The sequence below is a fragment of the Phalacrocorax carbo genome, chromosome 5 (genome assembly GCF_963921805.1).
Source record: "Phalacrocorax carbo chromosome 5, bPhaCar2.1, whole genome shotgun sequence".
In the NCBI taxonomy this organism is placed as follows: Eukaryota; Metazoa; Chordata; class Aves; order Suliformes; family Phalacrocoracidae; genus Phalacrocorax; species Phalacrocorax carbo.
Genome location: NC_087517.1, coordinates 19,997,716 through 20,024,775, shown reverse-complemented (window position 1 = coordinate 20,024,775; position 27,060 = coordinate 19,997,716). Strand labels below are relative to the sequence as shown.

The following is a 27,060-nucleotide window of genomic DNA, read 5'->3' as shown; positions in this document are numbered from 1 at the left end:
CTTTTGTTTCACCATCAGGTGGTGACATTGTTGGTTGTGCTCAATCTGCCTGAACTTTTTAACTTTAGCATTGAGCAATACCATTAGTTGGGGATGGAGAGGTTGATGCAGCCAGACTTGTGTAATATTGCCTTTCTTAAAGCTTGAACATGATTAACAGTCAATCACCTATTGAAAACCTGCTCTCTTTAGATGGGACTAATCTGTCATTATGTTTCATTATATTTCATTAATCAAGTCTGACCTCATAATAAGATCACAAACTACTAATGATACGGATGGAGATAACTACAAACTACGAAGACGGAAATTGTCCTTTCAAAGTGAAATAGAGAAAGGTAATTAACTTCATTTCTTACATTAGACAGCAGTGCTTCATTATTCATTGGTATTTCACTTGATAATGCTGAGTACATTAGGGTCCCATGTTGGCTCTTGCTGTAGCAGCTCTTGAGAATCCAGCTGAGACACAGAAAGAGTCTGTGCATTGTCCCCTGTATGGTTATATGTGACTAGAGGATATCAGTTTCACCTTTGCATGATTTCTTACCTATCAGTGCAGAGCTATTCAAACACTAAGCTACCTTATTGCCCTTGAGATACACATATATATATTACCCCTTAAACAATATCTATTTTCTGAGACACCATGTTTTAAATTGTTTGGAGAAGCTAGTCTATTGGATTATTTATTAGCAGCATTGATTTTATTTCCTCAGCAAAGTGCTTTGTTGAACGTCATGCTAGGTAGTGTTTCCTCCCTGGAATTAAAATATTTTGTTTTCAGGACACAGTAGATTCACCATAGTCAGATTTTTATTCACATGGTAATGTGTAAATGGTTGTCCTGGCAAGAGTTCAGGTAATATTTTCTATGCTTACATTCACCTTAGAGGGTTTTGGGAGTAATCCTAATGAAGGAAAATTCAGTGAAATATCAGACTATGTCACCAGTATTCAGTACTGTTAAATACCAGGAACTGTAGATAGTAGCTGTGGTCAGAGAGCAACAGTCATTAAGACAGCTAAACTGATACTCACAGCATTTTCATTTTTACGTAGGGAAAGCACAATGCCTTGAATAGCATTATACTTTTATGGTCCAGTGGTTTGTCTGTTTCTGGTATGTCTGGCTTTCACACTCCACAGTTAAACCCTGATCCTAAATGCAGCATAATACCAATTTTAGAGTTGCAGACTAGCCAATAATAAATGCTAACACTTTAAACATACATAGCAGGTATAACACTCAATGAAGGAAGACTTTAATCCAGAGTGTGGCCACTCAGAACAATGACATTGCCATTTGATCAAAGAAGTGTCTTCAGGGCAGGAAGCCAAGACTGACAACAAATCTGTCAGGAAAATGTCCCCATGAAATATTCAATCTGCTCTTCACAAAGAATCTGTTGACAGAGGCGCTTCGCCTGAATAACCTTCACATTTCATATGAGAAAACATATGCTGCCACCTAGACAAGATGGAAGTGATCTTCCACGTTGTGCCTGCTGCAGAATTACAAATAGGCTCCTCAGGTATCAGTGTGGTACCAAGACCCCTAGGCTTTTATGGTTCTTGCCCAGTAGATTACATTGAACATCCTCTTGGAGACATTTGTTTGCATTACTTTTGAAAGAATATAATTTCCCACAGTTTTGTCTTTGAAAAAAGCCTTGTACCATTGGGGAAGAAGAGAACAGACTGTCAACAAGCTGCTTAGTCCTGGTAATGACTGTATAGTATGTGGTAATGTCTGGGTTAGACAGAAATACAGTACATTGGAGGTCCATCTGAGGAGAAGATGCAATTATAAGAGTTCTTTGCCAAGAACTGAGTATACTTTTGGCCCACTGGCTTACTGTCCATCTCTGGTCCCTGTTCAGATTCCCTATATGTTGCCATAGCTGCACCAGACACCTCATAGACATAGATCTTTAATGTCACTTTTCTGTGGCCCATCCTACATCCTGTATGAGGTCGTAGAGTACTAGAGGTTACTATTGGCTTGTAAAGTAATATTCTATTGATTTTAACACTTTACATATAGAAGGGAGTGGCATTATATTTTGATCCAGCTTAGTTACTCTATAATGATAAATACTTGGGGATGATCCTGCTGAGTGCCTCAGAAGAAGTTCAGTAGAAAAGACAGAGTTCCTGAACACACAGCTGGCAAATGTATTTCTGGTCACAGTATCCTTACAGATAAAAAATATGTGTTGTATGATGACTTTTACTAATAATATATTCATTTCTAAACTGCACTTTGAGCAGGATAGAGGCACCCAGCATTCTCACTTTTATATTCTGATATTTTATATCTCACTAAATTCTTATTGATTTGTAATTATTGGGGGGGAAAGGCGTTGCTCATGAAACAGTCTTGCTGGCATTCTTTACTTTCAGCTGTTGACCTTCTAGCATATTATGCAGCTTGAAATGGTATTGTTTCCATCTTTAGTGTGATCATCAGTGATTTTCTCCCTTTTGGAGTGCTAAAAATGGGATTGTGTTATCTCAGCCTCTAGTTAATGTTAGCCTGATTTGGACCTCGTTGCCATGGTAACTCTTCCTGCACAAGTTTTATCAGGGGTTAAACAAAAGCAACACAGCTCTCTGTTATGCAACTGCAGTTAGTACCACTACTTTTCCAATTCCACGCAAGGCCTTCTCACTCCACCTATATATATTTCCACCATTTCTTACCTGTGTCAACAAAAACTGATCTTAGCTAGTACATTGGGCTCTGCCATAATGTGATTTTGAAGAGTACAACGCCACAAGAGGGACCAGCTTTTTCTCTGGTTTCCAGAAAGGACTGCAATACCACAAGAGGTCCCATGCAAAAGTTAACACTGCATAATGGTTTATTCTTGCTCTCACCCAAAAGAAATTCATTGTAGGTCTTTCAGAATAATGGATGATATTCCTTGCACAGGTGCAGGTGCAGCTTTATCCAGTTGCCATAGATGCTTGACAGTCAGCCAAGAAACTCTCTCCATGACTGCTTAAAATAAGCAGTATTCCTGCCTGGCAGTTCCAAACAAAGCTCTCAGCTGGGTTGGCAAGTTAGTCTCTTGCTGAAAAATGAAGGACAATGAGCTGCTCCACCTACATACAGTTGTCTCTTCCAGCAGTGCAGAACATAAGTCATTCTTGCCCATTTCTCATTTTCCTCTAGTAGTTCTGTAGGAGTTGGCTAATTTCAAGGGAAATACATAGAGGCAAGAAGTTCCATTTGCTCTGCTAGTTCTGAGTGCAGATCTATTATCTGATGCTGAATGGAGCATCACTAGGGTTGGTTACATCAATATGGAATACAAACATATAGGTGAAAAATGCAAAAGTTACAGGCAGAGTACAAGTAAGCTCACTGAGATCTTGAAAACTTGAGACTTTGAAAAGACTTTTCTGGAGCTCAAGGTTTATTACTTTTGCAAGCATCTTTTTTTAACTTTTTATTAATGTTGGCTCTAAAATCTTAACCTTCTTGGGACTCTTTCAGTGTCCAATTATTCTCATTAAAAGATATTCTTTGCATTTAACTTTAACTCGTGTAACCCTTAGCTGAAGGCTATCCAAATTCTGGACCTGTTCTGGGCATTCATACATAATTTTCTTGAAGCCCCAGAAGCAATCAAGTATTAAATCCTTTCCAGTGAGAAACCTGATTTTGGGGTTAAACTGCACTTGTCACATAGCAAAATCATAGCCATCCTTTGTTTTTTGACAGGGCATATAAAATCTTTCCAACATATCCAGGGTAATTAAAATACTAGCTAAATAAACCAGCATGGACATACTAACTGGGAATGTAATGATGACCTTACTGAAATAAATCCTTATTCTGGATTTTTAGCTGTGATCCAAAAACAAGAACATCATTCCACAGACTCTAGCTAAGAGAATTATAAGAACTGCAATTGAGTTATATTGTTAGATGAGTAACTGGACATTCAGGTAGCTAGCAATACTTAATCTTTAACTTCTGTCAGCTGGCCCAGGGAACTCATAACAAGGAATTTTTATTTCCATGGATTTTAAAAGACCACAAAAGAAAGTTCTTATAAAATCTTGTTACACAATTATTGCATGCACTTGCCCATGTTGACACAGACTGTAACAACCAAGTGGGATATAAAATGCACTTTGCAGCGTTTCATTTTTAGCATATTGTTAACTAAGTAAACTTCTATAGCACTTAATTTTCATAGAATCATAGAATGGTTTAGGTTGGAAGGGACCTTTAGAGGTCGTCTAGTCCAATGCCCCTGCAGTGAGCAGGACACCTTCAACTAGATCAGGTCGCTTAGAGCCCCATCCAACCTGACATTGAATGTTTCCAGGGATGGCGCACATCTCTAGGCAACCTGGGCCAGGGTTTCACCACCCTGATAGTAAAATTTTTTTCTTTATATCCAGTCTAAATCTACCCTCCTTTAGTTTAAAACCATTCCCCCTTGTCCTGTCAAAACAGGCCTTGCTAAAGAGGTTGTCCCCATCTTTCCTATAGTCCCCTTTTAAGCACTGAAAGGCCGCAATAAGGTCTCCTCAAAGCCTTCTCTTCTCCAGGCTGAACAATCCCAGCTCTCTCAGCCTGTCCTCGTAGAAGAGGTGCTCCAGGCCTGGGAGCATTTTTGTGGCCCTCCTCTAGACCTGCTCCAACAAGTCTATGTCCTTACTGTGTTGGGGGCTCCAGAGCAAAATTTAATTTGACGAGTTATGCTTCTTGACCAGACTTTTCCAAAAGTATCTACAGATCTATTCTCACAGCACAGAAGCCAGAGCTAAAAAAAACTTCTAATTGAATCTTGATTAGCATAGCTACCTTAAGTGTGCAGTGCTTGTAGGTACTATTCAGGCTAAGAAGCCAAACCATATTAATATGGCTTTATTACACAAGGTATCCAGAGGCCATGGCTGGCAATATAGAAGACAAAGAAATCTTTCAGGAACTCATTCTCCTGCCTCAAAGTATGAAGTGAAGCAGTACCAAGAGAATGGAGAAACACCCCCTGCCCCTGCTCTCTCCCATTCTTGCCTCCTTCCCCCAGCTTATTTATTTAAATGCTTACTTTATAAATGGGGGACTCATCCAAGCACTGTAGTATGTCCCCAGCAGGAAAGTAGGGTAAGTATCTGGACAAAAATTGACGCTCTGACTTAACTGTGTTGAGCTGCTAATGAAGTTTGCTTGGGCTTAATTAGAAAAGAGTTTCTAATATTCAGCCAGAGTGTCAGGTGGTTAAATGACCAGGAAACAATTAATATTTTGGCCGGCAGCATACAGCTTGAAACAAGACCTCATGTCCCTGAAATCCTACCTTCAGCATGAAACCCCTAACAAAAACTATATGGTCATCAGAGAGCCTATTGCTACACTTTTCCATCTGCTCCTATTACTGTTATTGTTATTGCTGTTACCACAGTGCCTAAGAGCCACCTCAGGGAGCTTCCACAGAAGACTCTTGTTTCCAGGAGTTGCTCCCAGAAAGGCTGTTTCCAGAGGCCAAATCTGATCGAAATGTTGTACTCAGTCACACATACCCAGAGCCATCCTTTGGAAAAAAAAAAAAGTAATAATAGTACTACAATGGAAGCTGAATTCCTCATAAAAGAAAATTCTAAACTTGATAGGAGAGCTATTTTGGCCTTTGCCCTGAATCCCTTCTGAGGATGCATGTTTATAATCCCTTCTAAGGTTCATGTTTATAATTCTTTGTTTCTGATGTTTTAAGTATAGTATTATTTCCTGAAGTATAAATCAAGTATTGTCCTTCCATTATTATCTGATTAGCATTGAAGTTAACACAAAGCCAGACAGAGCAAAGAAAATTCAGAGAAAAGGCTGTCACTCCATCCCTAACTTATCTCATTTTACTAAAAATAGCACAAAGGAATAAATGAAGGATTGCAATTCAGCTTTGAAATTCTTGGTTTTTTAAATGTGTCTTAAATTCAGTTATTCAAAACAAGCTCCTTTCTTAGTCCATTTAAAAAAAGAAACATGGATCTTTATCGAAAAGTTACCCAGTCTTTAGTCCAGGATGGTGGGGGAAGGTTTCAGTATCTTCTGCTGTTCCCTATTTCCAGAATCATCCAAACCTTCATAGCTCAGAAAGGAAACACAGCAAAGGACACATTAACTTACCAAACTCTCACAGGCAGCACTGAGACAGAACAGTAATTCAAACAGCTCTCTCCAGTACAGTTCATTTCCTCCACTATCACTATTCAACTTACTGGAAGCTTTCAGCAAAATTGCCAGGACCTGCTACAATGATGAAATTTCAGTAGTTTATGTCTTTAGATTCCCCAGTGAAGACTTAGGAGTTCCCAAATTATGAATGAAATTGGAATTAAAAGAATCTCCTATCATTAAAAACAGTCACAGAAAAATAAGAACTTTAAACTTTTTACTACTGAGAGGAGAAAATGTTTTTACTTTCCTAAAATGCCACCAGTAACCTACTTTTCCTAGGAATAGGAATCTTCCTGCATCAGTTTCTAGGCAGACATCATTTTTCCTTGGTGTTAATCAAATACCACACACATATCTGACAGTACATTTTGTAAGTAGGGGATCCTTAAGATAGGTGGAAAATTTGAAAGGAAACAGAATGAGTAGAAGTGAGGAAGGAGGAAAACAAATGTGCTTAAGAACATAAGGATTTCCTCACCCCAGGTTTCAGGAGCCATTGTAAGTCTTTGGCATTGTTTCAAGTTTTGAGGTCTGTCAGGTCTACAGGCGCCTACTGTACCAAGGTGCTGAACAAGGACTTAGGGATAGACAAACCCATCTGCCTGGTGGAACTTTAGATAAATTATTTTTACCAGCTTAAGAAATGTCTCAGGAAATGCATGGGTAAAGGTGTAATTCTTGTCTCTGCCATGTTCTGACAATGGCCAAGCTTTGATATAACTGTAACTGTTTCAAAATATTATTTTTAAGCCAAAAAATCTCTGACAGAAAGACTCTATTTTCACTTGTTTCACCTAAGTTCTGTTGGATATTCCAGTGTAGAAGGGCATAACTATATATGATGTTCACAGAAGGAAAAATCATAGTTATGTCCTCATCTTATAAAAATCTGTAACTGTTGCTAAATTAAATTTTTAATGAATATGTGATGACTTCAGGTTTCATTACATTGCTTTCTTTTATTTCTAAAATTTGTAATCCTGTGGTCCTCTAATGTGAAGAAATCTCCTTATCGCTGGGTAGGCACTGTGTGCTTTACTACTTCTAATTATAACTAAAAAGCTGCAAATGTAACCTTCCACTTTCAAAAGTGAATTCTAGTGCAATTAACCAACAGAATACTATGTGATTATTTAGATTAACAAAAGCAAGTAAAGTGTATGTGAAAGGCAGCCTTTATGTTAATTTTCTCACTGTACTAAGCATTATTACTATATGTGACATATAAATAGTTTTCCTGTTCAGAGACCCTTGCTATACAAAGTGAACTGTAGATTTTAACAGTACAGTTTGTTTTCAGAGCTTTAGGACCAACTACTTCTCCTCCTGACCACACCAATTTCCATTTTTTCAGTTGAGATCATTTGGAAAATATTTAGATCTGAACTTCTCAGGCTATCCAATAGACATTTTGCACAGCTTTCAAACCACTTTTCTTTTTTCATTCACAGTAAATCTGTGAATTTTCCATACAGTTTTCATGCATTAAAACCCATCCAAAAAGTAGGTAATTCTTCTAGTACTAATAATTAGACATTCTGTTAACTTGAACAGTGCTATAGTTATCAATGATGTTTCACCAAGGAGCAAGAAAAACCTCTAGAGATACTAATTTACGCTTTCTTATCACCTCAAGTTATAAGGACTTTATGATTAAACTTTCCTTAAAAGTTTTTGCTTTTTTGTGTACTATTTTGTCCTTAGGGATGTGTTGGTAATGTGCAGATGTTGGAGCAAGCTATGCTTTCAGCAGGCACTCAAAAATGTTTATGAAGGCAGCACTTCTCAGTTTCCCTGATCACCACTCATGACCTGAGATGATCATGATGGCAATAGAAGACTGTCCTGACAATGGACAAATTTCTCTTCAGCTGAAAAATGGTAGAGTGCTTTGTTCAAGTTGTTCACTTTCTGGAATGGACTTTCAGATGACCTTTCCTGGAACATGTTCCTTGTCAGGACATGACTTGAGGTGGTTTTGACAAACGTCCAGATGTCACGATATGCAGCAACAGGACTCTGAGGCTGAGCATAGGCCAAGTTGATTCTGAGAGACAAGAGCTCAAGCACTAAAATTCAAGATTTATAAATGTCTTAGGTTTGTTTAAGTGAATTGATGGTAAGTTATAGTACCTTCTGATGTTTGAGAAAGGTTGAATATCTCTATACACAAGGTCAAAATCAGTTTTCAGACAAATTTTCTGGTAGCAAATGTGGAGTAGCTCTCATTTCAAATGTTGCATACAGAATCTATTGCTTGTCATGCATTTGTAAAGATTGTGGGGATCACATCCTTCTCCCATTGGAAAATAAATCCACTACAGTTCTTCATACTGTTTTCTGTAAGACTGTTTGCAAATCAGTACCGTTCTCTCTCTGAAGATTTTAAGTTCACTAAAATTAAGCAATAAAGAGTTAGCAGAACTTGTGAACTAAAAATCCATTCTGAGGTCTGTCATTGGAAGGTCCTGTACAAATGTAATTTCCAAGTAAAATATTAATCACAGATTGAGCTAAGAGACCCAACTGAAAGACCCAAGTCAAAGAAAAGATAGCAACAAGAACAAAAGTGTCAGACATCTTGCCTGTGGATTTCATTGTTATAATAATACAGCTTAAAGGAATGCAAATTACTTTAACTTCTTTCTTTTATACTTAGGTTTATGAAAAATATGGCAAAAAGGTATATCTTCACCATAGAAAGTTATCTACCAAATGATCAAACACTGGGTTGCTTTTCATGTTCATGTCCACAAGCAGTCAGCTTCCTCCATTTGGATATTCTTCCATTTCCCAGTCCATCAGAAGGCACCCAGTTATATTTAGCAATGCACTCCATACCAGTCTCATTCAACTAAGTATGAAGTAAACAGCAAGGAAAAAGAATTAGGACCATTTTAATTAGCAGTTTAATAATCCTGAAGTCCCTGACTGGCATTCTATAGAGTAGTTTAGCCTGCATACCACTTGAGTAGACTCCTCATTATATATTGGTCCTGCTCCACAGTACCAGTAATTTTTGATACTACATAAATATTATGTACCAAATATATTGTTCTTACACCACTAAGTAAAAATCAGTGATTGCAGGAATTAGGATTACCATTTTTCCTGTCTGATTTTATGCTACTCTCCATCTATATGGTGGAAAACATAGGCATGGTTTGAACATCAGTGTTCAAATTATGCATCAATAGCTTGTAATTTTTTAACATCTTGGAGATTTTGCACTTTTTCAACCCTGTTTGTGGCACTGTATTTAACACACTATCTGAGATTCTCGGTCACTGACTTTTCATTCCAAATATTTGCTGCCCATGGTGCATGGGGGATGGGAACATAAGGCATTTTTCTGCATTTTGGCAAGGTAACTGACATTTTAAAGTTAAAGAACAGATAACAAATAGTCATGATGACTAGCAAATACTTTGTTCATGTGTAGGAAAGACAGACTGACCACCACAGGAGTATTTGTGAATATCACATAAGAAAGAGCTAATAACAGTTAAACCAAAATACTTTCTGGGAGTCTGATGATCTGCAGACCTTTTGAGCAATCAGCTATCCCTCCTTCCAAGCCACAGTGTGCATTTCTCCTTAGCAAGGGACATACTTAGTGTAGCATAAAATAATATGGTAGGAAAGGGAAGATGGCATGTCTGCTGAACAGATTTATAGTTATGCAGATATTAACAATAAGGATTATATGGTTTATGGTTTGGGATATAAATCACTTTCTGTGGGGGTGAGGAAGTCATTCACCTCATTTTCTGCACAAAATTGAATTTGTCTAGGCATATTATGGGACTTTCTATTGGATGGCTGAAAAAGGGAGTAAAAAATTGCCACCTTCTGAAACACTAGGCTACATAGCTAGCCTGATTAAGTATGACAAATTCCATTTAATGAAATTACAGTAATATTAAACAATGCTGCTCCACATGTAATATATACTGACACTTTCACCAATATTGTTTGCAGCAGACTAATATGTTAAGAGAAGATATGTCTAGATCATGCAGACTGCCAGTGTCTGAATAATGCAAAACTTCAATACTACAGGCTGACCACGGTGCACAAAAGAAACTTGTTTGATCTCTGGTACCTACCTCACCAAGCTGGATTTTATGCGAGTATTTCTGTGAGTCTATGCCATAGCTATATTTCATCGCCCTCATGACAGCCCCATTTCTTCCCTTCCTTTGCCAGTGAAAGTTCAAAAAGCCAGACACAACCTTCTAATAATTACTACAAAGATTTTGGAATTTCCAGACAGCAAATGTCAGAGGACATTGCCTGTAAACTTGGCAGACACCCAAAACACATAACAGGCTAAAACGAGTCCCATAAAGAACATAAAAGATGTATGTACATGTTTGGAAAAGCAGGAAGTTACAAAACAACAATCTTCAGCAAAATGTAGTTTCTAGCAATCAGAATCAGAGTGTGAAACTTGTCTTACTAGAAGAGGAAGGAGAAAGCACTAGGCTGGCGGGGGGCAGGGGGTAATGGTTGCATTTATTTTGGAAACAGAAGAGAAAGGAAAAGAGAAACTTTTTGGAACCTCAAGTCTGTGATAGAAAGTGAACTTATCCATCTATACACATATACAGATAGAAAACTCTTCTCTCTGGAAAATTCATTCCAAACCAATGACTGGATTTCATTACAAAAGGAAGGAGAAATTGGAGAAATTCACACTCTGAATAAAGCCCTACCTAGCTATTATTCGTAGCATACTTCCACTGAGCTACAGAGATACTGTTGAGCTGAGGTACAGAGCCTGCACCATCATCAGGTCCTGATGAGCCAAATGAAAAATTCAGTTTCCATTTTAATTCCAACTCCAGGTGCAGAGTATCACAGGATTATTCTCCAGACAGAAGACTCTCTAGCATTAAATAAGAGTTTTTTAAAAGTAAAACAGCTTTTGACTCTCAGAATGTAGCCAGATGGCTAGCAGATAAAGCAACAGCAGTAAAGCCAAAGATGCATATTTTGAAATAGATCAGCTGATGAACAAGTCTTCCCTGATTTCAACAGGAAGGACCCTACATTCAACAGATCTCCACTTTTTTTTCTAATGCCAGTGAGTTCATTATACCTGGACAGCATTTGGAAAAGAATATGTTCTGGTTTTCTGATATAGATACAGAGGGATATAGATTGAATTACCCTGGTTTTACAACAGTGTAATTGTTAGCAGAATCTGGATTCATATTTCTAGATATTTTAGTATTCTATGAATATCACAGATAAGACAGTCTGCTATACTTCAGCTGCTATACAATTTTTTTCATTAGTCTCAATGACCTCCTCTTAAAATTAGTCCACTGATTGACTTGTATTCCACAGGGTGCTCATTACAGCTACCGTTAGTGCAAAAAACCCCCTGAACATAAAAAATCCCCTAAAAATGGCAATTTCAAGCTTTCATTAGACGGCCTTTTGCACAGGTTGAAGTCAGTCAAGCAGTAAGTAATTAAGACAATTTACTGTCGCATAACTGTATGTATTTCACCATATATTCCCCCAAGAAAAGCCACGGGAGACATCTGCATTAGAAATTTCTTATTAAGCTTTCTTTTGTTTTTGTACTATTTTGGAGATGGGATTGCAGAGAACACAGTACTTAACTCTCCAGTCTGAGCATCTCCCAAGAGCTTTACACTGCTAATCCATTTGCATTTATGTTGATGCCTTCACAGTATCAGAATATCACTAGTATCACTTATAGCTAGTAGTCCTGCTTAGCAGAAGCCAAATAAAGTCACTTCAGTCCAGGGTTGTGTTATTTGCCCTTGGAGACTCTAGAAGGTACATCACAGTAGGCCTGCTTTAGCGCTGGTTTTAATTAGTTCACCATTACCTGCCCTCACTGTTTGCAGGTGTCTGGGCTCCTGCAGAGTGCTCGGTACAGATATTGCATTCTCTTTGTGTGCAGATGAAGAGGATTAGATGAGACCACAGTTTAGTTTCCTTATAGTGACCAGAAAACAGAGAAGAAACCTAGGGAACATACTGACTGTTGTACTAACCACTGCTGTAGGCTGTAAAGACTAAAGACATTCCAGAGCTATGTTGATTAGTAATTAGCACAAAGCAGATGGGAAATCATGCTGTCTCCCCAGGAAGTTAATGCAAACTAGTTACAGTATTTATATGTTGTTGAGACTACCCTGCTAAAATGTGTTTTAAATAAATTGCAGAACTGGAATTATCTTGACATTTCAGTTAAAAATAGGTAAGACCAGATACTGAATTGGAAATTAGCTTCAAGTTTATGCTGAAAGGAGATCAGAAGTTCTCTATATTCATAAATTATCATTCTTGGGTTTAAATGCTATTTAACTTTTACAATGTGTTTTTAAAGGCATTTGCTTTAAATCTAGTTTTATTTGCCACTTCTTAAGAGGGCCAAATCTGCTGTTCCTCACTACAGACCTTTAACATGATTGATGAAAGATTCATTCTCAACTTGATTGGTATTCTGCAACCATATATACCATAGCATGTTGTGTACTTTTCTTATTCAAAAGACTGGATGTTCAGAGAATTGCAATTAATTCTAAAGGCTAAGGAATTTGGGCTACTTTGGAAAGTTCTTTTGAGATGATCCCACAAAGACAGCCAAGGAACTCCCTTCTTTTTCTGCCAATAGGGTTTCTCTCTACCATATCAGTCCTAAATACAGGTTTGACAGTAATGAGCATGGAGAAATATGCTATTTAGGTGGGCCCAGCCATTTTGCGGTTGAGTGGCTGATTAATACGTTTGCCTTTTCTGGGAAAAGCATAATCAGCAAAGATTCTCTTATGTGGGCATAATTTAAATGGGTAGTTCTGTTACAGAGCCTGACATCTATGACTGTTAGCATGTCAAGATTGTGAGAAATGCCCAAGGATGTGAGAAACTGGAAGAGGGAATGAAATAATAAATTAATTTTTAAAACTTTGGAATATAAGGCTTTCTCAAATCTCACCCTCACCACAAAAAAGATTGGAGGGCTGTGTTGGATAAAGCCTTTGCTGTTTTGTTATAAGCAATTTTTTGCATAATGACTTATGGTTTAGGGACTATGAATCCATACTGCATACATACAATTGTCTCCTAGGACTTCAAAAGAAATATAAACCTCCTCTGATACAGGAATCAAAACATGCTTTAAAGTAATTTATCCTAATAGACAGTGTACTTCCTAACTGATCTAATAATCATCTCCATCCTCAGATGAGACTAAACCACAACACAATTTCATGAACTGCATATTACTGTACACAATTATTTCTGTTTAATAGATTATTTCAAAGAGAATGACCAGAGTGATCCTGAACCCTCAGGGGACACCACCAGATACTATCAATCTATTAAGAAACACTTAGAGGAGAAAAAAAGTGGGTCATCATCTTTTGTGTCCTCCATTGAAGAAGAGCAAAAGCCCCTGTTCTCTGGCATAGCTGATTACCCACCTGTTACAGAGAAAAACACAGAGGCGGACTTTGAAGAAATAGTGCATGCCACAGAAGAAATTCTTATTGACAAAAGAAGCAATTCTTGCCAAGGTAATCTAGCTGATGTTAATTTGTGAAGTTTGAGTAGCCATCTTTTTTTAGTCTAACTATCAAAAATAAGTTTCTGAATGGTTCTATTGATTCTTTACATAATACTTACTTCTGTGTTTCCTGAAAGATTAACAAGAAAAAGTATTTTAGATAATGAACCCTTTAAAACTGTCAGCTGGTACTGGACTTCAATGAGTGCCCACAGATGAAAACTGCACTCAAAGCAGTAAAGAATCCCTCAAAGGGTGTTTGATATGCCAGGGTTGGGTGACAGTAAAAAATCCTAAATAATGAGAGCTAGATAAACCAACCTAGTGATAGTTGCATACGCACAAACACAGAAAATAAAATGTCTTCAGGTAATTAGTTTCGTTCTCGGTATTGACAAGGCACAACTAAGATTAAGTGACAAAAATTCGTAAAACCTTGAATGCTACCCCATTTTGCTGCACATGTTGGTTAAAAGGAGTGCCATGACATCACACAGACCAAATCCTGACTTACGTAAAACACAAGAACAAAGATTTGGCCTCTTGTATATGACAAATGGTCAAAAGCTATTAAGCAATCTCAGTTAATTTTACATAGAGTTAAATCACATAATTAAAATTACATCTAATACACTAAAATATTAATTTTCTCAGTGATGTGAAGTGAAATTAATGAAAAGCCTAAGATTAATATACAATTTAAATATTGCTGAAAGGTCATTTGTAATTGTTTCAGCCTCAAAGGAAGTATTACGTATTTACTGTTTAATGCTGTTTTCCCCAGCAGTTTGTTTCCTTTGAGGCAATTTATCCATCATTCAATAAACCTTAGGCTTCTAGGCTATAATTTTAAACAATCCTAATGATCAATCAGGCCAAACAATGTATCTTTTAGACTTCAAAGGTATGAATATGTGAAGTCTGATCTCCTCAGTTGAGGGCTATATAAATCTACACCACATAAACTTGTTGCATGCATACTGCAATTTGAAAGCTTACCTTTCCCATACCAATAGCCAGAAATGTATCCTTGCAGCTATAGCAACGTTTTCCAAGGCAACCTATCACAGATTTTATCTGAGCTATATTTAGCATGTCTAAAGGTTACATATTTTGATTAAGACCACATTCTTTTTTCCACATTGTAATCTCGCACTTCTGGTAATGTGTGTGAAAGCTCATTACCCTTCTTGCAACTTTCATAAAAACTTCAAGATCAATAAAATAGGATCAGCTTTGATTGACTTGATTTTAAACTACATTCTTATTCCTGCTATTAATTAGAGAATGGTTATAACTTACCATAAAAGTAGTTATAAACATAACGAAATTTTGAACTCTGCTTGTATGTTTATAATCCATATATAATTCTTGAATACAAATGCACTGGTATGAAGCTAGCACAATTCATTACCGCTGTGACTGATACCTACTTAATTATCTTTAGTTTTGTTTTAAGCTTTGGTCATTACTGTTGATGAATGGAAAGCCTATTAATAACATATTGGATAATGTGGGCAGAAACTGCATAAACTTCTCTCTCATAATCCTGAAATGCAACTCATAACATTAAAACATATGGCTCTTTTGAGAAGACCTAATATTGCAGAAATATGTTATTTTCTATTTTAATTTGGTCATTATTTGGGCTATAAGATTGGTTCTTGAATTGTTCAAGTGAACCAAGTTATACATTTATTGATTCAGTTCTCAGTCTAGGAATCTTCAAGCCCTGGAAGAACATAATTGGTTATAAAGTAACTGTTGTTGGGCTTTTCGGGGGATATGTGTGTATGCGGAAGTACCTGAAAAGTTGCTTAGAATAGTACAATATCATACCTTTTAGTGTATTAACTTGCTTATAGTGTATGAACTTATTTTATAATTTAAGTGCCAATTCATTTGCTTTGTCACAAATCAAATGTTCATTGTAATAGTCTACCAACACATATTCTGGGACAAAAACCAGCTGTGATTTCCCTGCAATAATCCATGGCATTGAAAAATACATGATTTTATTGAATGATTTATTGTGTAAAATAACCAACAACTTGTTTTGTACCAGACATTAAAAAGCCGTGAAATGTATGGCCTATATTTTCAGTTTATACTCCAGAAATTCACTGCTTAAAAGTAAACCCACTGGATTTACAGCGTCCATTGCACCCACACCCATAGTTTAAAATTTTGCCCCTGAATTTTTCATAGTCTGCTCCCTTCACTTTGCTGAGAGCTTTCCAACTTCCTTGGACACTGCAAATTGTGCCATGTGTGCCTGCTAAAATCAAATTACATGCTTCTCTGACACTGTTCTTTCCTTCTGTTGGCTTAAGTGGTTGAAAAGCTGAACAGGTTTCTGCGTAGCCAAGATGAAATCTCTTTCCCCTTCCTTCTGCTCCATGCATAAAATCAGTTATAGGTCATGTCACATGAAATTCAAACACTCTCTACAGCTCCAGGAAACCTTCTACCACCTGCTAACCAAAGATCAGACAATGCAGTAAGCACCTTTCTCTAACAAAAAAATGAGAAGCATGTCTGCTCCTCCACTTGGAGTCACGTAGTGAGAGCTCCCCTTCCTGGCTAAATCTGCCTGAAATACTGAATATGAACAGGATTTTTATTTATTTATTTACTATTTCTTTACTTAGAGCAACACTGCTCAAAGATGTGCCTGAAAAGGATTAGCTAATAACATTTGGACAAACCTCTCACATGTCACCCACACTGTGGTTTTTTTCTCCTTTTTTTGAAACATGGCTCTGGCTACCATGGTGGTTCAGAAAAATTTCACAAGTGTGAAATGAATGTAACCTGTGCTGCGTTATCAGCATGCAGTGCCAAGATAAGTGTTAGGAGAAGCTCTGAGCAAGCCATTCAGGGACTACTGGGGGATGTGGGATCCAAATCCAACTGCTCATACAACAGAGGCTGACACTTTATAAGCAGTCAAGGATTTTGTCCAGCTGTATGTTGAAGCAGCAGCCTGAGCACAGTAAGAACTTTTAATACATTCTGTATTTTCAAGTAGTTAAATAATTACAAATACAACCCCTAATGGGAGTTGTACTGAACAGGTGTTAAAGTTTTAACAGCCTTTTTTATCACAGCAGAGGAGAATCTGAGTGGTACCGAGCAATTTTTGACTGTCGGTGTGATAACAAATTCACTTAAAGTAACAAAGGCTTGAGGCGGGGGGTAGGGGGGGAAGTAGATGGAGAAAGAGCGCTGTTCATCCTAAATATGTCACAAAGCTCACAGCAAGATCTTCATTCTACATCAGATAAGGGTATGTGCAACTAATACATCCTATGATAAATGATTTGTAACCCTTCACCAGCTTGGTGAACAGAGGAAACAGCCGAGAGCCAGGAATATAAACTAATTAATAAATGCACAGAGGTGACAATTAAGCAAACTGAAAGAGAAAGGAGAAATAGCTCAAACCAGAAATCCAAGCAAAAGGAAGGAGTGCCCCTGAGTTCTGTTTGGGTGCTGAGGTGCAGTGTTTGATCACAGATCCAAGAACTGGGAGGGACAAGATGGAATTTGGGCACAGAAGGTACAGGGTGGGGCCTGGAGTACTCATCATCATTTTTTTTTACAAAGGGCAGGAGATAAATAAATAATATAAATGGCTCATATAAAGTGTACATTTTCACATACTTTATAGATTGTACATACAACACATAAGGATTAGAAGAGGAACTAAATTCAGCAAGCTAGCTGAAACTCTGAAGATCATAATTATGCAATCAGGCCTTTTTTAGTTTGAAATAAATTTTTTTTCTCTATCTTAAGCCAAAATTTCACCTGTAGTTCGAACAGGAATAAAGAAAAAAAAAAAAGATTTATTATTTACTGAGAAGCTTCATTTAATATTAAAGTGATCTCTGACTGACCCAGCAATGGTGAATATTTAATTCTTTTTGGATTCAAAAATTATATAGACAACATGAACTGCCACCTTTTACCCCACAGTACTGTAAGAGCCTCTGAGACCCACTTTACACTGCAATGTAAGGTTTGGGCTGGAGACTAGTGATGCTAAAAGCTACATCAATGAAAATTAATTTCCTTTTTGAAAGTAATTACCAGTATCCCTTTGCAAGCAGTATGAGCTGCATTAAATGGTGTCTGTCTCAGAGAAAACATATTACACTTCACCAACCTTGTTAAGGCAAGCAGTGTTTCAATTATTGGTAAGAAAGGCAGCTAGCTGAGGTCTGGCAACTTTACCTAGAAGGGGCATTCCAATGCACTGTCAGGCATGCCCAGTGCTTTAAATGCAATGCAGCAAGTTCTCCTTTTACACCAAGAAGCTAAACAGTAAATACACTTCAATAGCACATTCAAGAGCAAGAGAAGAGGTTTTATCAAGGTCTCTGAAACACACAATCAAAGACATTCAAGAACAGTATTTAATGCACTCAGGTTAGAACAAATATTTCTAATTTCAGTGAACAATGAATAGCTAAAAAAAAAAGTTGAATAACTGGGGCTTTGTTGGTAAAATAATAGAAAGAAAACAAAAGAAATAAAGGCCATTCAGTGGCAGGACTGATGATGCTGACTAGACAAATCTGCTTGCTTATCTACAGCTTAAAAATGTTAGCAGATTGCTATTTTTAGGTTAGAATTTTATAATTGTTGGATGTGACCACTTTTATCTTTCCTTAAACAGTAGTAAGGAACAAAGAGAGTTGTTCAGGCTGTGTGCCAGCATACCAATTTGACTTTCAAGATTTTGAGAAACATTAGTTAAGTGGGATGCTTGAGGGCTGTCAGCACATATATGAAACTATACATTTATATGGTTGGTTTTTCATCAGATATCACTGACAAAAGAGACTGGGAGCAGGAGAACATCGAAGAGTACCAGGACTCACCAACTCAGTCAGCATTACCCCATGTTACATGGGGCATCTGTGAAACTGAAAGTGATTTCATATATGGGGAAGTGGAGAATCGATTAGATTTACTTCAGGAACAACTCAACAGGTAAAAACAGAGATATGACCCCAAAAAAAAGATATGTGTGAAAGAGTACACAATAGAACTGATCTTAATGACACTGCAGGGGGAATGAATTTGCACAGGAACTTTCCAAAAGCATTCAGGTGTTCAGAAGCTCAAAAGTACAAAAATATGCCTGATGGGAATATCATTTTGTTGTCTATATGTATTCTGAAGAGCCTAAATATCACCTAAGTTCAGTCTTCCAGATTCTTGGAAAAACATATTCTGGGAATGCTGGGTAAAAAAATTTTAATTCATTGCCAGAATATTCATGTCACTTATCTCTAGGTACCCACATTAGCTACTCTGAACTGCCTTGCAGAAAAGCCTTTCTCCTCGATTGACTGTTTAGGAGATCAGCTTTTTAATGAAGAAGCTGTAGTGATGCACCTAAACTTAAATTTAAATCCCACCTCACGCAGAATGCTGTTCCCTTAATGGTGATTCCTAGATATTTACATGTCCACAAAATGACAATTTTCAGTACCTTCAGTATCTGAAGTACTACTTCTTTCCTGGACACCCAAAATAAAACAGCTGACTTGTTTAAAAAAGACAAATCCCCTTTTTGATGCATTAACTTATTTTGCAACTGTCTGTACAAGTAAGGCATGGGAGTATGAAAAGGCAAAATACTTATACCTGTTTCAACAGAAAACAGATGCTTTTTTTGTCAGACCCCGTTATAACCTTTGCTTAATAAAATGTCTCTTCCTTCTCTCTGATACACTACTCTTTGCTGGCAGCTAAGCAGCATAGCTTATAGCATCTTAAAAATATGGTTACAGAATTTTGATCCATCCTACACTATAATTTACCATGTAATTTCACTTAATTTTAAATTGCCCTGTGCTCAGGTTTGTGGCTTTTTTATTATTTTCACTCTGCAATTCTATTACTTTCAATATTTTTCCATGACAAATACTATGACATGCACTCAGCCCTAATTATACTTTATTAGCTCTTCATTGGCTTTCTGTGCTGTATATTTTAGCAATCAGTGGAAAGCCAGGTTAACTACATATTCCTTCCTTCATCTACCATAAGGCAATCAAACCATAGTATTTTTCATTTCTGAATACCATAATGTACATTAAAAAGACATTTTTAACATGTAAGCCTAAATTGCAGTAATTTCTAATTGCAGTAAAGTTGAGTAATCTAAGTAACCGTAAATGTCACATAACTAAGCAGCTGCATGTTCCCCATCAACAGTGTGTAGTCTTTTGGTTATCTTTCTTCTCCTGAAATCTTAAGCTCTTGAAACTGAAGCTATATGTCAGATTTACCCATAGTTTTATCAAGTTCTTATGCAAGTTCTCAGTATTTTTTTTTTTTTGAGTGAGAAAATATCGTTGTTGCTGATAAAACAAGGTTTAAATTGTTATGGATGTTATTAAATCATTTTATTCTTTAAATCTTCTCATAATTTTAAAGCTTTTCATGCTTCAGGATTTTGGGCCTTGCTGGGCCCAATTGTAAAAGAATGTAAATGAATGTCTATGAATGTAAAAGGCAATATTCTATGCTGCTTATGTCATATCTGACCTGTTGGACTAAAAATCAGGGTCACTTCTTTCTGACCTTTTCCATGCCAAGTTAGAGGTTTCGCATAACACTCAAATTATTCAATGGATATAGAAGGCTGGAAAGCCATTTTACAAGGAATATGTCCCTAGAGCTCTCTCTGTTTCTCCTCTTTAAGCAAGTGGAATTTCATGGAGGCTGTGGGCGAAGCATCTAAGGTTCTCCTGTTTGTTCATCCTTGGGTGGCATGACATGGACTTGTTTTAAATTTTGGAGAAAGGAGGGAGAAGTTATATATGCCATGATGATGAATAAAGACTATCAGAGGTACTCTTTGATTTGAAGTACCGGGAAAATCCCATCAAGTGCTAACAAAGTAAGAAGGGAGCAATTTTAGAGTTAATTCAAAGCCAAAGACGATTGTTGATGCAAGTCCTCCGATGCTAAATCCCGTTTATTCACTGAGATGTTAAGGCCCAGGTTTAGCAGATGGAAGCTCTCTGGATGGTGGCATGCTGACAATGGTGCACTATTTTGCCCTGTGGCATCAGCACCATGCTTGTGTGAGATCAGCACAAGTAGAAAAGAACCCAGGGGAGCTGAACAAGAGGGTGAGTAGGGCATGATTGACTGTAACCTCCGGGTTTGGGCCTTTCTTTATGAAAGCTGATGCCACAAAACCAACTTCTCCTGATAAAGGAAGAAACAGTATCCTAAAAATCCTTTGGGCATACCTTTTGGATTGATTTCATAGATGCTTTTATAAATAAATGACACAAGAAATGAACAACTCCAACATGATAAAAAATAATATCAAACAGTGAAGCACCTGGTGAAAGCAAAAATCTGACAGCACAAGATCAATTCTGCTGCTGTAGGGAGCCCAAGAAGTAACATTCACAACATTAAAGGCCGCTGACAAAGATTTGTTTACTCTGTCAGAAGATGAGTTGCAATACAGAAGGCTGTATATCTGTATTACAGTCTGTCATAGCATGTTTTGTAGCCTTCCATCAGCTGGGGAGGCACCATAGGCATTTCCTATTGCTGAGTTTGTCATGGATCTTGGCAAGACCATTTAAAAATCACTTCAGTGCTATGGAATTTTAAGTATGAACAGCATAAGCAGCTCAAGTGTTTTGGAAGTGATTTACAAATTTATGAAAAAGGGCAAAAAAGAAAAAATATACTGAATTTGAACATTAGTAATGTTAAGATTAATTCTGAGTGCTGAATAAATTTTCACAGTAAGGAGACTTAGGCTGTTGGTTTTTTAATGATCTTGAAAGCATCTTCCATTTTCTAACTATGGAAAAACATAAATGTTGTTCTCTGCTTATTTCAGTGCATTGTATTAGCATTGGGAATGTCAGAATTAATTGTCACATGCATCAGAAATAGTGTCCCATCCTCAGCCAGTACAAATCAATTTAGTTACAATGAAGGCAGTACATTTATTCCAGTTAATTTCAACCAAAGACCTGGTTCCCCGTGTTACTTTTTGTGCAAACATCAGGGACAGTAATGAAATAATTCTTAATGTAGCCGAACGATAGAGAGACAAGAATGCAGATACGTTTTGCAAAGGAAAATGAGAGCCAGCAAGCTTTGGAAGGGCTCAGTACTCCCTCTTCTGTTCTTTCCTATTTAAGACATGGTCATGTCACAACAAGCAATAGTTTCCTTTATTAATATGCTGCAGGTCCCTCTTGAATGCATCTGTAATCGGTATGTTAAAATATACCTGTTCCTGACCATGAGTTAACTGATTTTTGTTACTTCTCTAGGCTCGAATCCCAAATGACTGCTGATATCCAAACCATCCTGCAGCTTCTGCAAAGGCAGTCAGTGCTCATTCCACCTGCCTATAGCATGGTGACGGCAGGTGCAGAATATCAACAGCCAACAATCCGGGTGATACAAAAGCTTCAGCCTGCAGCATCCATTAAAACAGACAGAAGTTTCAGTCCTTCATCTCAGGTATGTACATGTCCAATAAGATCAAAAGAGGTTTGCTCAACTTCTTAGCTTATGATGGAAGAAATGCATACCAATCTAGGTGCTTGTTCACTAGTTTAAGGAAAATGAAATTATTTTTTGACCTAGCACCTCCACAGTGGACTTAGATACCACAGCTTCAGAGGCCACATTTTCTGTGAGGATTGTAGAGATCCATACAATGATCTTGTAATCAGACTGATTCAATTAATTATCATGCTTTTCACAAAAGTTAGCAGAAATGGCAAATACTAGACATGGTGGTAAACCACAAACACTTTCCTAGTATCAGACCTGCCTGCATGGGTGCATCTGCCATAGATCCCATTCATGAAGTCCTGAGAAGCACCATGACTATGTTTTCCTCAAAGTACAGGCCAGACAAGTCCAGCTGATGCAGCATGGTGGTTATACACTTACGGAAGTGGGAGGGGCTAAAAGCATTCTTATGTCCAGTCCCTTGCTACTGCTGGAAATATGAACGTATAGAGCTGTGGCATACCTGCATTTCCCAATACATATTATCCACCCCAGTTCGGCTCAGGCAAAATTTGATCATTTTCCAAATTTGTTTGGAACTTCTGGAGTTTAGCAGCTTGGGCAGTGATGTGGCGTATTATTTCCAAACAGGCTGCTGCATGCCTAGGAATCCCAAATCAGTCATGTAGCATATGATGCAGGGTGCTTGGCTGTGTCAGATTCTTCACGCGTATGCTGGAACACATATGGGCACAGCAAGTGCAACACATCAAGAAGGCATCAGTTTGCGTGCACAAAGATAACCAGGGCAGCAAATGGGCAGCAGTAGTTTTCAGAAGTGTAAACCCAGTGCAAAAAACGTACATATATATCTCTGTCTGAACAGCAATATGGCCACCCTCCGCAAACATCAGCAGGTGCACTGCACACTTCACACAAATTCCGAGTTTAAAAGTGAAGGAGAACTGAGTACTGAGACTGGAATCCAAATGGTTATAATGTTCAGAATCACATGATGTCAGAGTTACATTCTGAATCAAAACTGCAAATTCGAGAATGTTGAAAACCATACTCTTAGATCGGGTCTCGAGAATATTCAGTCCTTGAGAAAGGGCTGTTCATATGTGTATCTTGATGTCATATATGCAAGTCTGAGGAGGGGACAAGATATCCAGGCTTCTACAATTAATCAACAGAATTGCATTCAATTACATTAAATCAAATGCAGTGCCATGTAAAAATATTTCAGTACACTCTTTAATTTTCAAGCATGGTTTTCCAGCAACCATCTGAATGTGCTAATTTTGAGCAGAACAAGAGCCTGGAAGAGACTAATTTAATTATTACCATCTTGTTTCTTCTTCTCCTTTCCAGTGTCCTGAATTTCTAGACCTTGAAAAATCAAAACTTAAATCCAAAGAATCCCTCTCAAGTGGAGTGCATCTTAACACAGCCTCAGAAGACAACGTGGCTTCTTTTTTAGATCAAGAACGTGACCAGTCTGTAGAGTGTCCCCCACAGCATTGTAAAACTTATCTCCAGCCAATTAGGCACCCTTCCTTGCCAGAATCTTCACTAAGCACTGTAGGGATCTTGAGTCTTCATAGGCATGTTTCTGATCCTGGTCTTCCTGGGAAATAATACTTTTATACTATTATAAAACATAAAAATGTAAGTGCTTTTAATGGCTGTTTTTCCTTTTTTTTTTTTTTTTTTTTTTTATTTAAATCCTCTATACTTGACTCAGGGGCTACAAGGAATATACCATTATATGCAAAAGTACTGTATATTTTCCTAAATCTGAAGCTTGTAAGGTAAAGTTGGGCAGTTCTGATGTAAATATATAGATATACACACACTAACTGTATGTTCCAAATGTAAAACTGCCAGCATTCTCAAGGCACCTTATATATTTTTTTTTTAAATAACATGCATGTTCTGAAATTACAGTTTAAGTTGCATGGAGATTACCATTTACTGCTGTCATGGAAATAGTATTTTATTATGGACATGTCTTCAGGGCACATAGGAGACCAATAACAATAATTCCCATAGAAAAACCTCCTACCTGACCAAGCTAAAATTCAAGCAAAATCTTCTAGCTCACTTTTGAAAATTGATTTCTCTTTCCTGTAGTGAGCTTTTTACACTAAATCACAATGATTCTAAAACTAGAGAAATAATAAGGTAACCAAGTCGTCTGGGCTTGAAACAATTAGGACAGAGAAACCAGCCTCCTTCCAAACCAGTTGAAGTAGGGCAGTATTTTAAGAGACAGAACAACTCTGCCACATCCTGGAAAGTATCACCATAGGTCGCATCCACAAAACTGTGTTAATTGAATAATTTGTTTCCCATACTTTTCTTTTTTTAAAAAATAATTGCGTCATAGAAGTTAGCTGTCATGAGCAGGCAGGTACTCTTTATCTGTCACACAAACATAATCAAATGCAATAAATCTGATTTCTATATAATGCAGAAGACTCTGTTCCTTTTTTGCTCAATACAAATGAATAATCTGTTTAATTAAAATACATGCATTTTTGTTTTATAAAATTAGGGTGGTCATTTGCAGTTATCTGTTTTTACTGACTGGCTCCTCTACAATGATCCTAGATAGGGTATATATGTATGTGGACACAGACATACACCACGCACACATTCCTGTATATGTGCATGTGTGTATTTTATATATGTACATATGTGGTACGTATGTGTGTATATATTTATATACACACATACACACAAGTGTGTGTATATACCTACACTTACATGTAGAGTATAGATATATAGATATATATATATATGTATATATGTAAAATCACTTTCAGGAACAACTGTAAACTTTCTTATTACAAAATGAGTAAGCTTAGCTTGTGTCCAAAGCTGATTACATTAGAATAAAATTATTTAAGGTCCGTAGGCTTTAAATACAGTATGTACTGTATGTGCATAATGCTTTGTGAATACTTAGATTTAATTTTATTAAAATATTATTCTGCTTCAAATGTTGTGTTTATTTTAGAAGGAACTGACCTTTTTATTACTGTTTTGGAATATTTTAAAATGTTCACATGGTTTTCTAACATTAAAGCTTTATTGTGAAATTCCTCTAGGAAGAGAACTGGTTACAGACAAGTGTGAAACCCAGTTAGTCGGGGAGCAGTTAAATTTTAACTAAAACCAAATTAAACCCTCTGTTCTAAACCAGTGCTACAGAGTAATGAAAGAGTGGTCAACCCTCACATTACTAGATACATGTATTATATGTTGGAGTCAGAATGATACCTAAAGTTTTTAGCCACACACACCCAGTAGATAAACCCAAGGTGGATGAATCTTCTCTCATTTAAAGTTAGTGTGCATGTTGAGCTAGGCTTTGCCTTATCTTTGCATTTAAAGATGCAAAAATTAATTAAATTAATACCTTTAGAAGTGAAAAGATAAACCAACCCTTCCCAGACAAGATCAAATCTTTTTCTGCCTCATGCTACCGTTGATTGTTGAAAGGTCCAAATGCTACAACGTGCTGACTGCTCTTACTTCTACCACAATGACAGGTCCGCACTGCTTAGTGCCTTGCAGGATCAGATCCTAGGTGACAGCACCATTGGGCCAGTCAGAACCTCTGCCTGCATATACTCCACTGAAAGAGGAGTGCTGAATAGAAAAGTGAAATAGCTTCTGGTTTTTTTTTAAATAACAAGAGTTAACAACTTCTGCTCTATCTCAGTCTAGTAACTAATATCAATGTCTGTTACAAATAACAAACTAGCACATTTTCTAAATAAGCATTTGTGGCTATGCTACCTTTAAAGCAGTCTGGTATAAATTAAAAATAAAACTAATGAAAAAAAGTAAAATGGATGAGCATTGCTTTACAAAACGCCTTTTGTCCAAGTTCATCACTTGGTATTTCACACTAATGCAGAGACTGAGCAAAACAGGTGGACTGGGGAAGGAGTGTTGGGGAAGAGGAAAAGCAACGACTATTTCAGTTAGTCCAAGTGAAGGAAAAGCTCTATCCTTTACTCCTTTTCTTGGCTCAAAGAGGCTTTGTTCCTTCCCTTCTCTTTGCATTTATCAAGAAGAAAAATCTCAGATGGGGGCAACTGAGGGAGACTTTGCAAAGTTAAGGAGATTCTAAGCTCCCTAGACATCTGCCAATGAATGAAGAAGGAAAACATGAAAGACGACAGCTTGGTTGGCAATACTCTCTCTGCCCCTTCCCTGCCAAATGAAGATCTGCCTTATCAGCTACCTTCTTTTCTTGTTGAGGTACAGTGAAGCACATGAAGACCCGCTGCTTCAAGCTTTTTTCTTCTAAAGGCAGGTACAAACCATTGTTTTTGGAAGTGTGTTAATTTTCTAAACAGCAAAAATTCTCTCTCCTATTTTTGTTGGTTTGGTTTTGGTTTGGTTTGGTTTTTGTTTTGTTTTGTTTTGTTTTGTTTTGTTTTCTGGGCAGGGTTCCCTTTAAGCCCAGTCTGTTTCTGATTGGTAGACTGTGTTAACCAAATCAAGCTGGGAATAACATAAGGGTTGCATACCCACACATCACAATACACATTTGTAACATCCATAGAGGCTTTCAGGACTTTAAGAGATAATTTTGGTCTTGCTTGAGCTGAGGAACACTCAACTTGGCTATTTACATTTAAAACCTGTGGCTAAAAATATGTATAAATTATAACTTGTAGATACAGAGAAGTATCCTAGAAATTCACGAACAGCTAATGTAGCTGAGGTATCAAAGCAGTTGGGACAATCACTCCAAATGTGA

At 37.2% G+C, this 27,060-nt stretch overlaps 1 protein-coding gene across 1 annotated transcript; it reads left to right on the top strand.

Annotated features, from left to right (window-relative positions):
- Window positions 1-211: 211 nt before the first annotated feature.
- On the top strand, window positions 212-24,917 carry LOC135313626 (potassium voltage-gated channel subfamily H member 7-like). Its single transcript, XM_064453238.1, has 5 exons — window positions 212-338; window positions 13,501-13,764; window positions 18,587-18,755; window positions 22,088-22,280; window positions 23,652-24,917. The coding sequence occupies exons 1-5, from the start codon at window positions 212-214 to the stop codon at window positions 23,916-23,918; spliced, it is 1,020 nt and encodes a 339-aa protein (XP_064309308.1). The 3' UTR covers window positions 23,919-24,917.
- The last annotated feature ends 2,143 nt before the right edge of the window (window positions 24,918-27,060 follow it).

Bases quoted from the DNA above. Each gene is read 5' to 3' on its own strand.
- LOC135313626 (XM_064453238.1), top strand. From the start codon at position 212: ATGTTTCATTATATTTCATTAATCAAGTCTGACCTCATAATAAGATCA. The intron at 339-13,500 runs GTAATTAACTTC...TCTGTTTAATAG, and splicing joins TCAAAGTGAAATAGAGAAAG to ATTATTTCAAAGAGAATGAC. The intron at 13,765-18,586 runs GTAATCTAGCTG...GTTTTTCATCAG, and splicing joins AAGAAGCAATTCTTGCCAAG to ATATCACTGACAAAAGAGAC.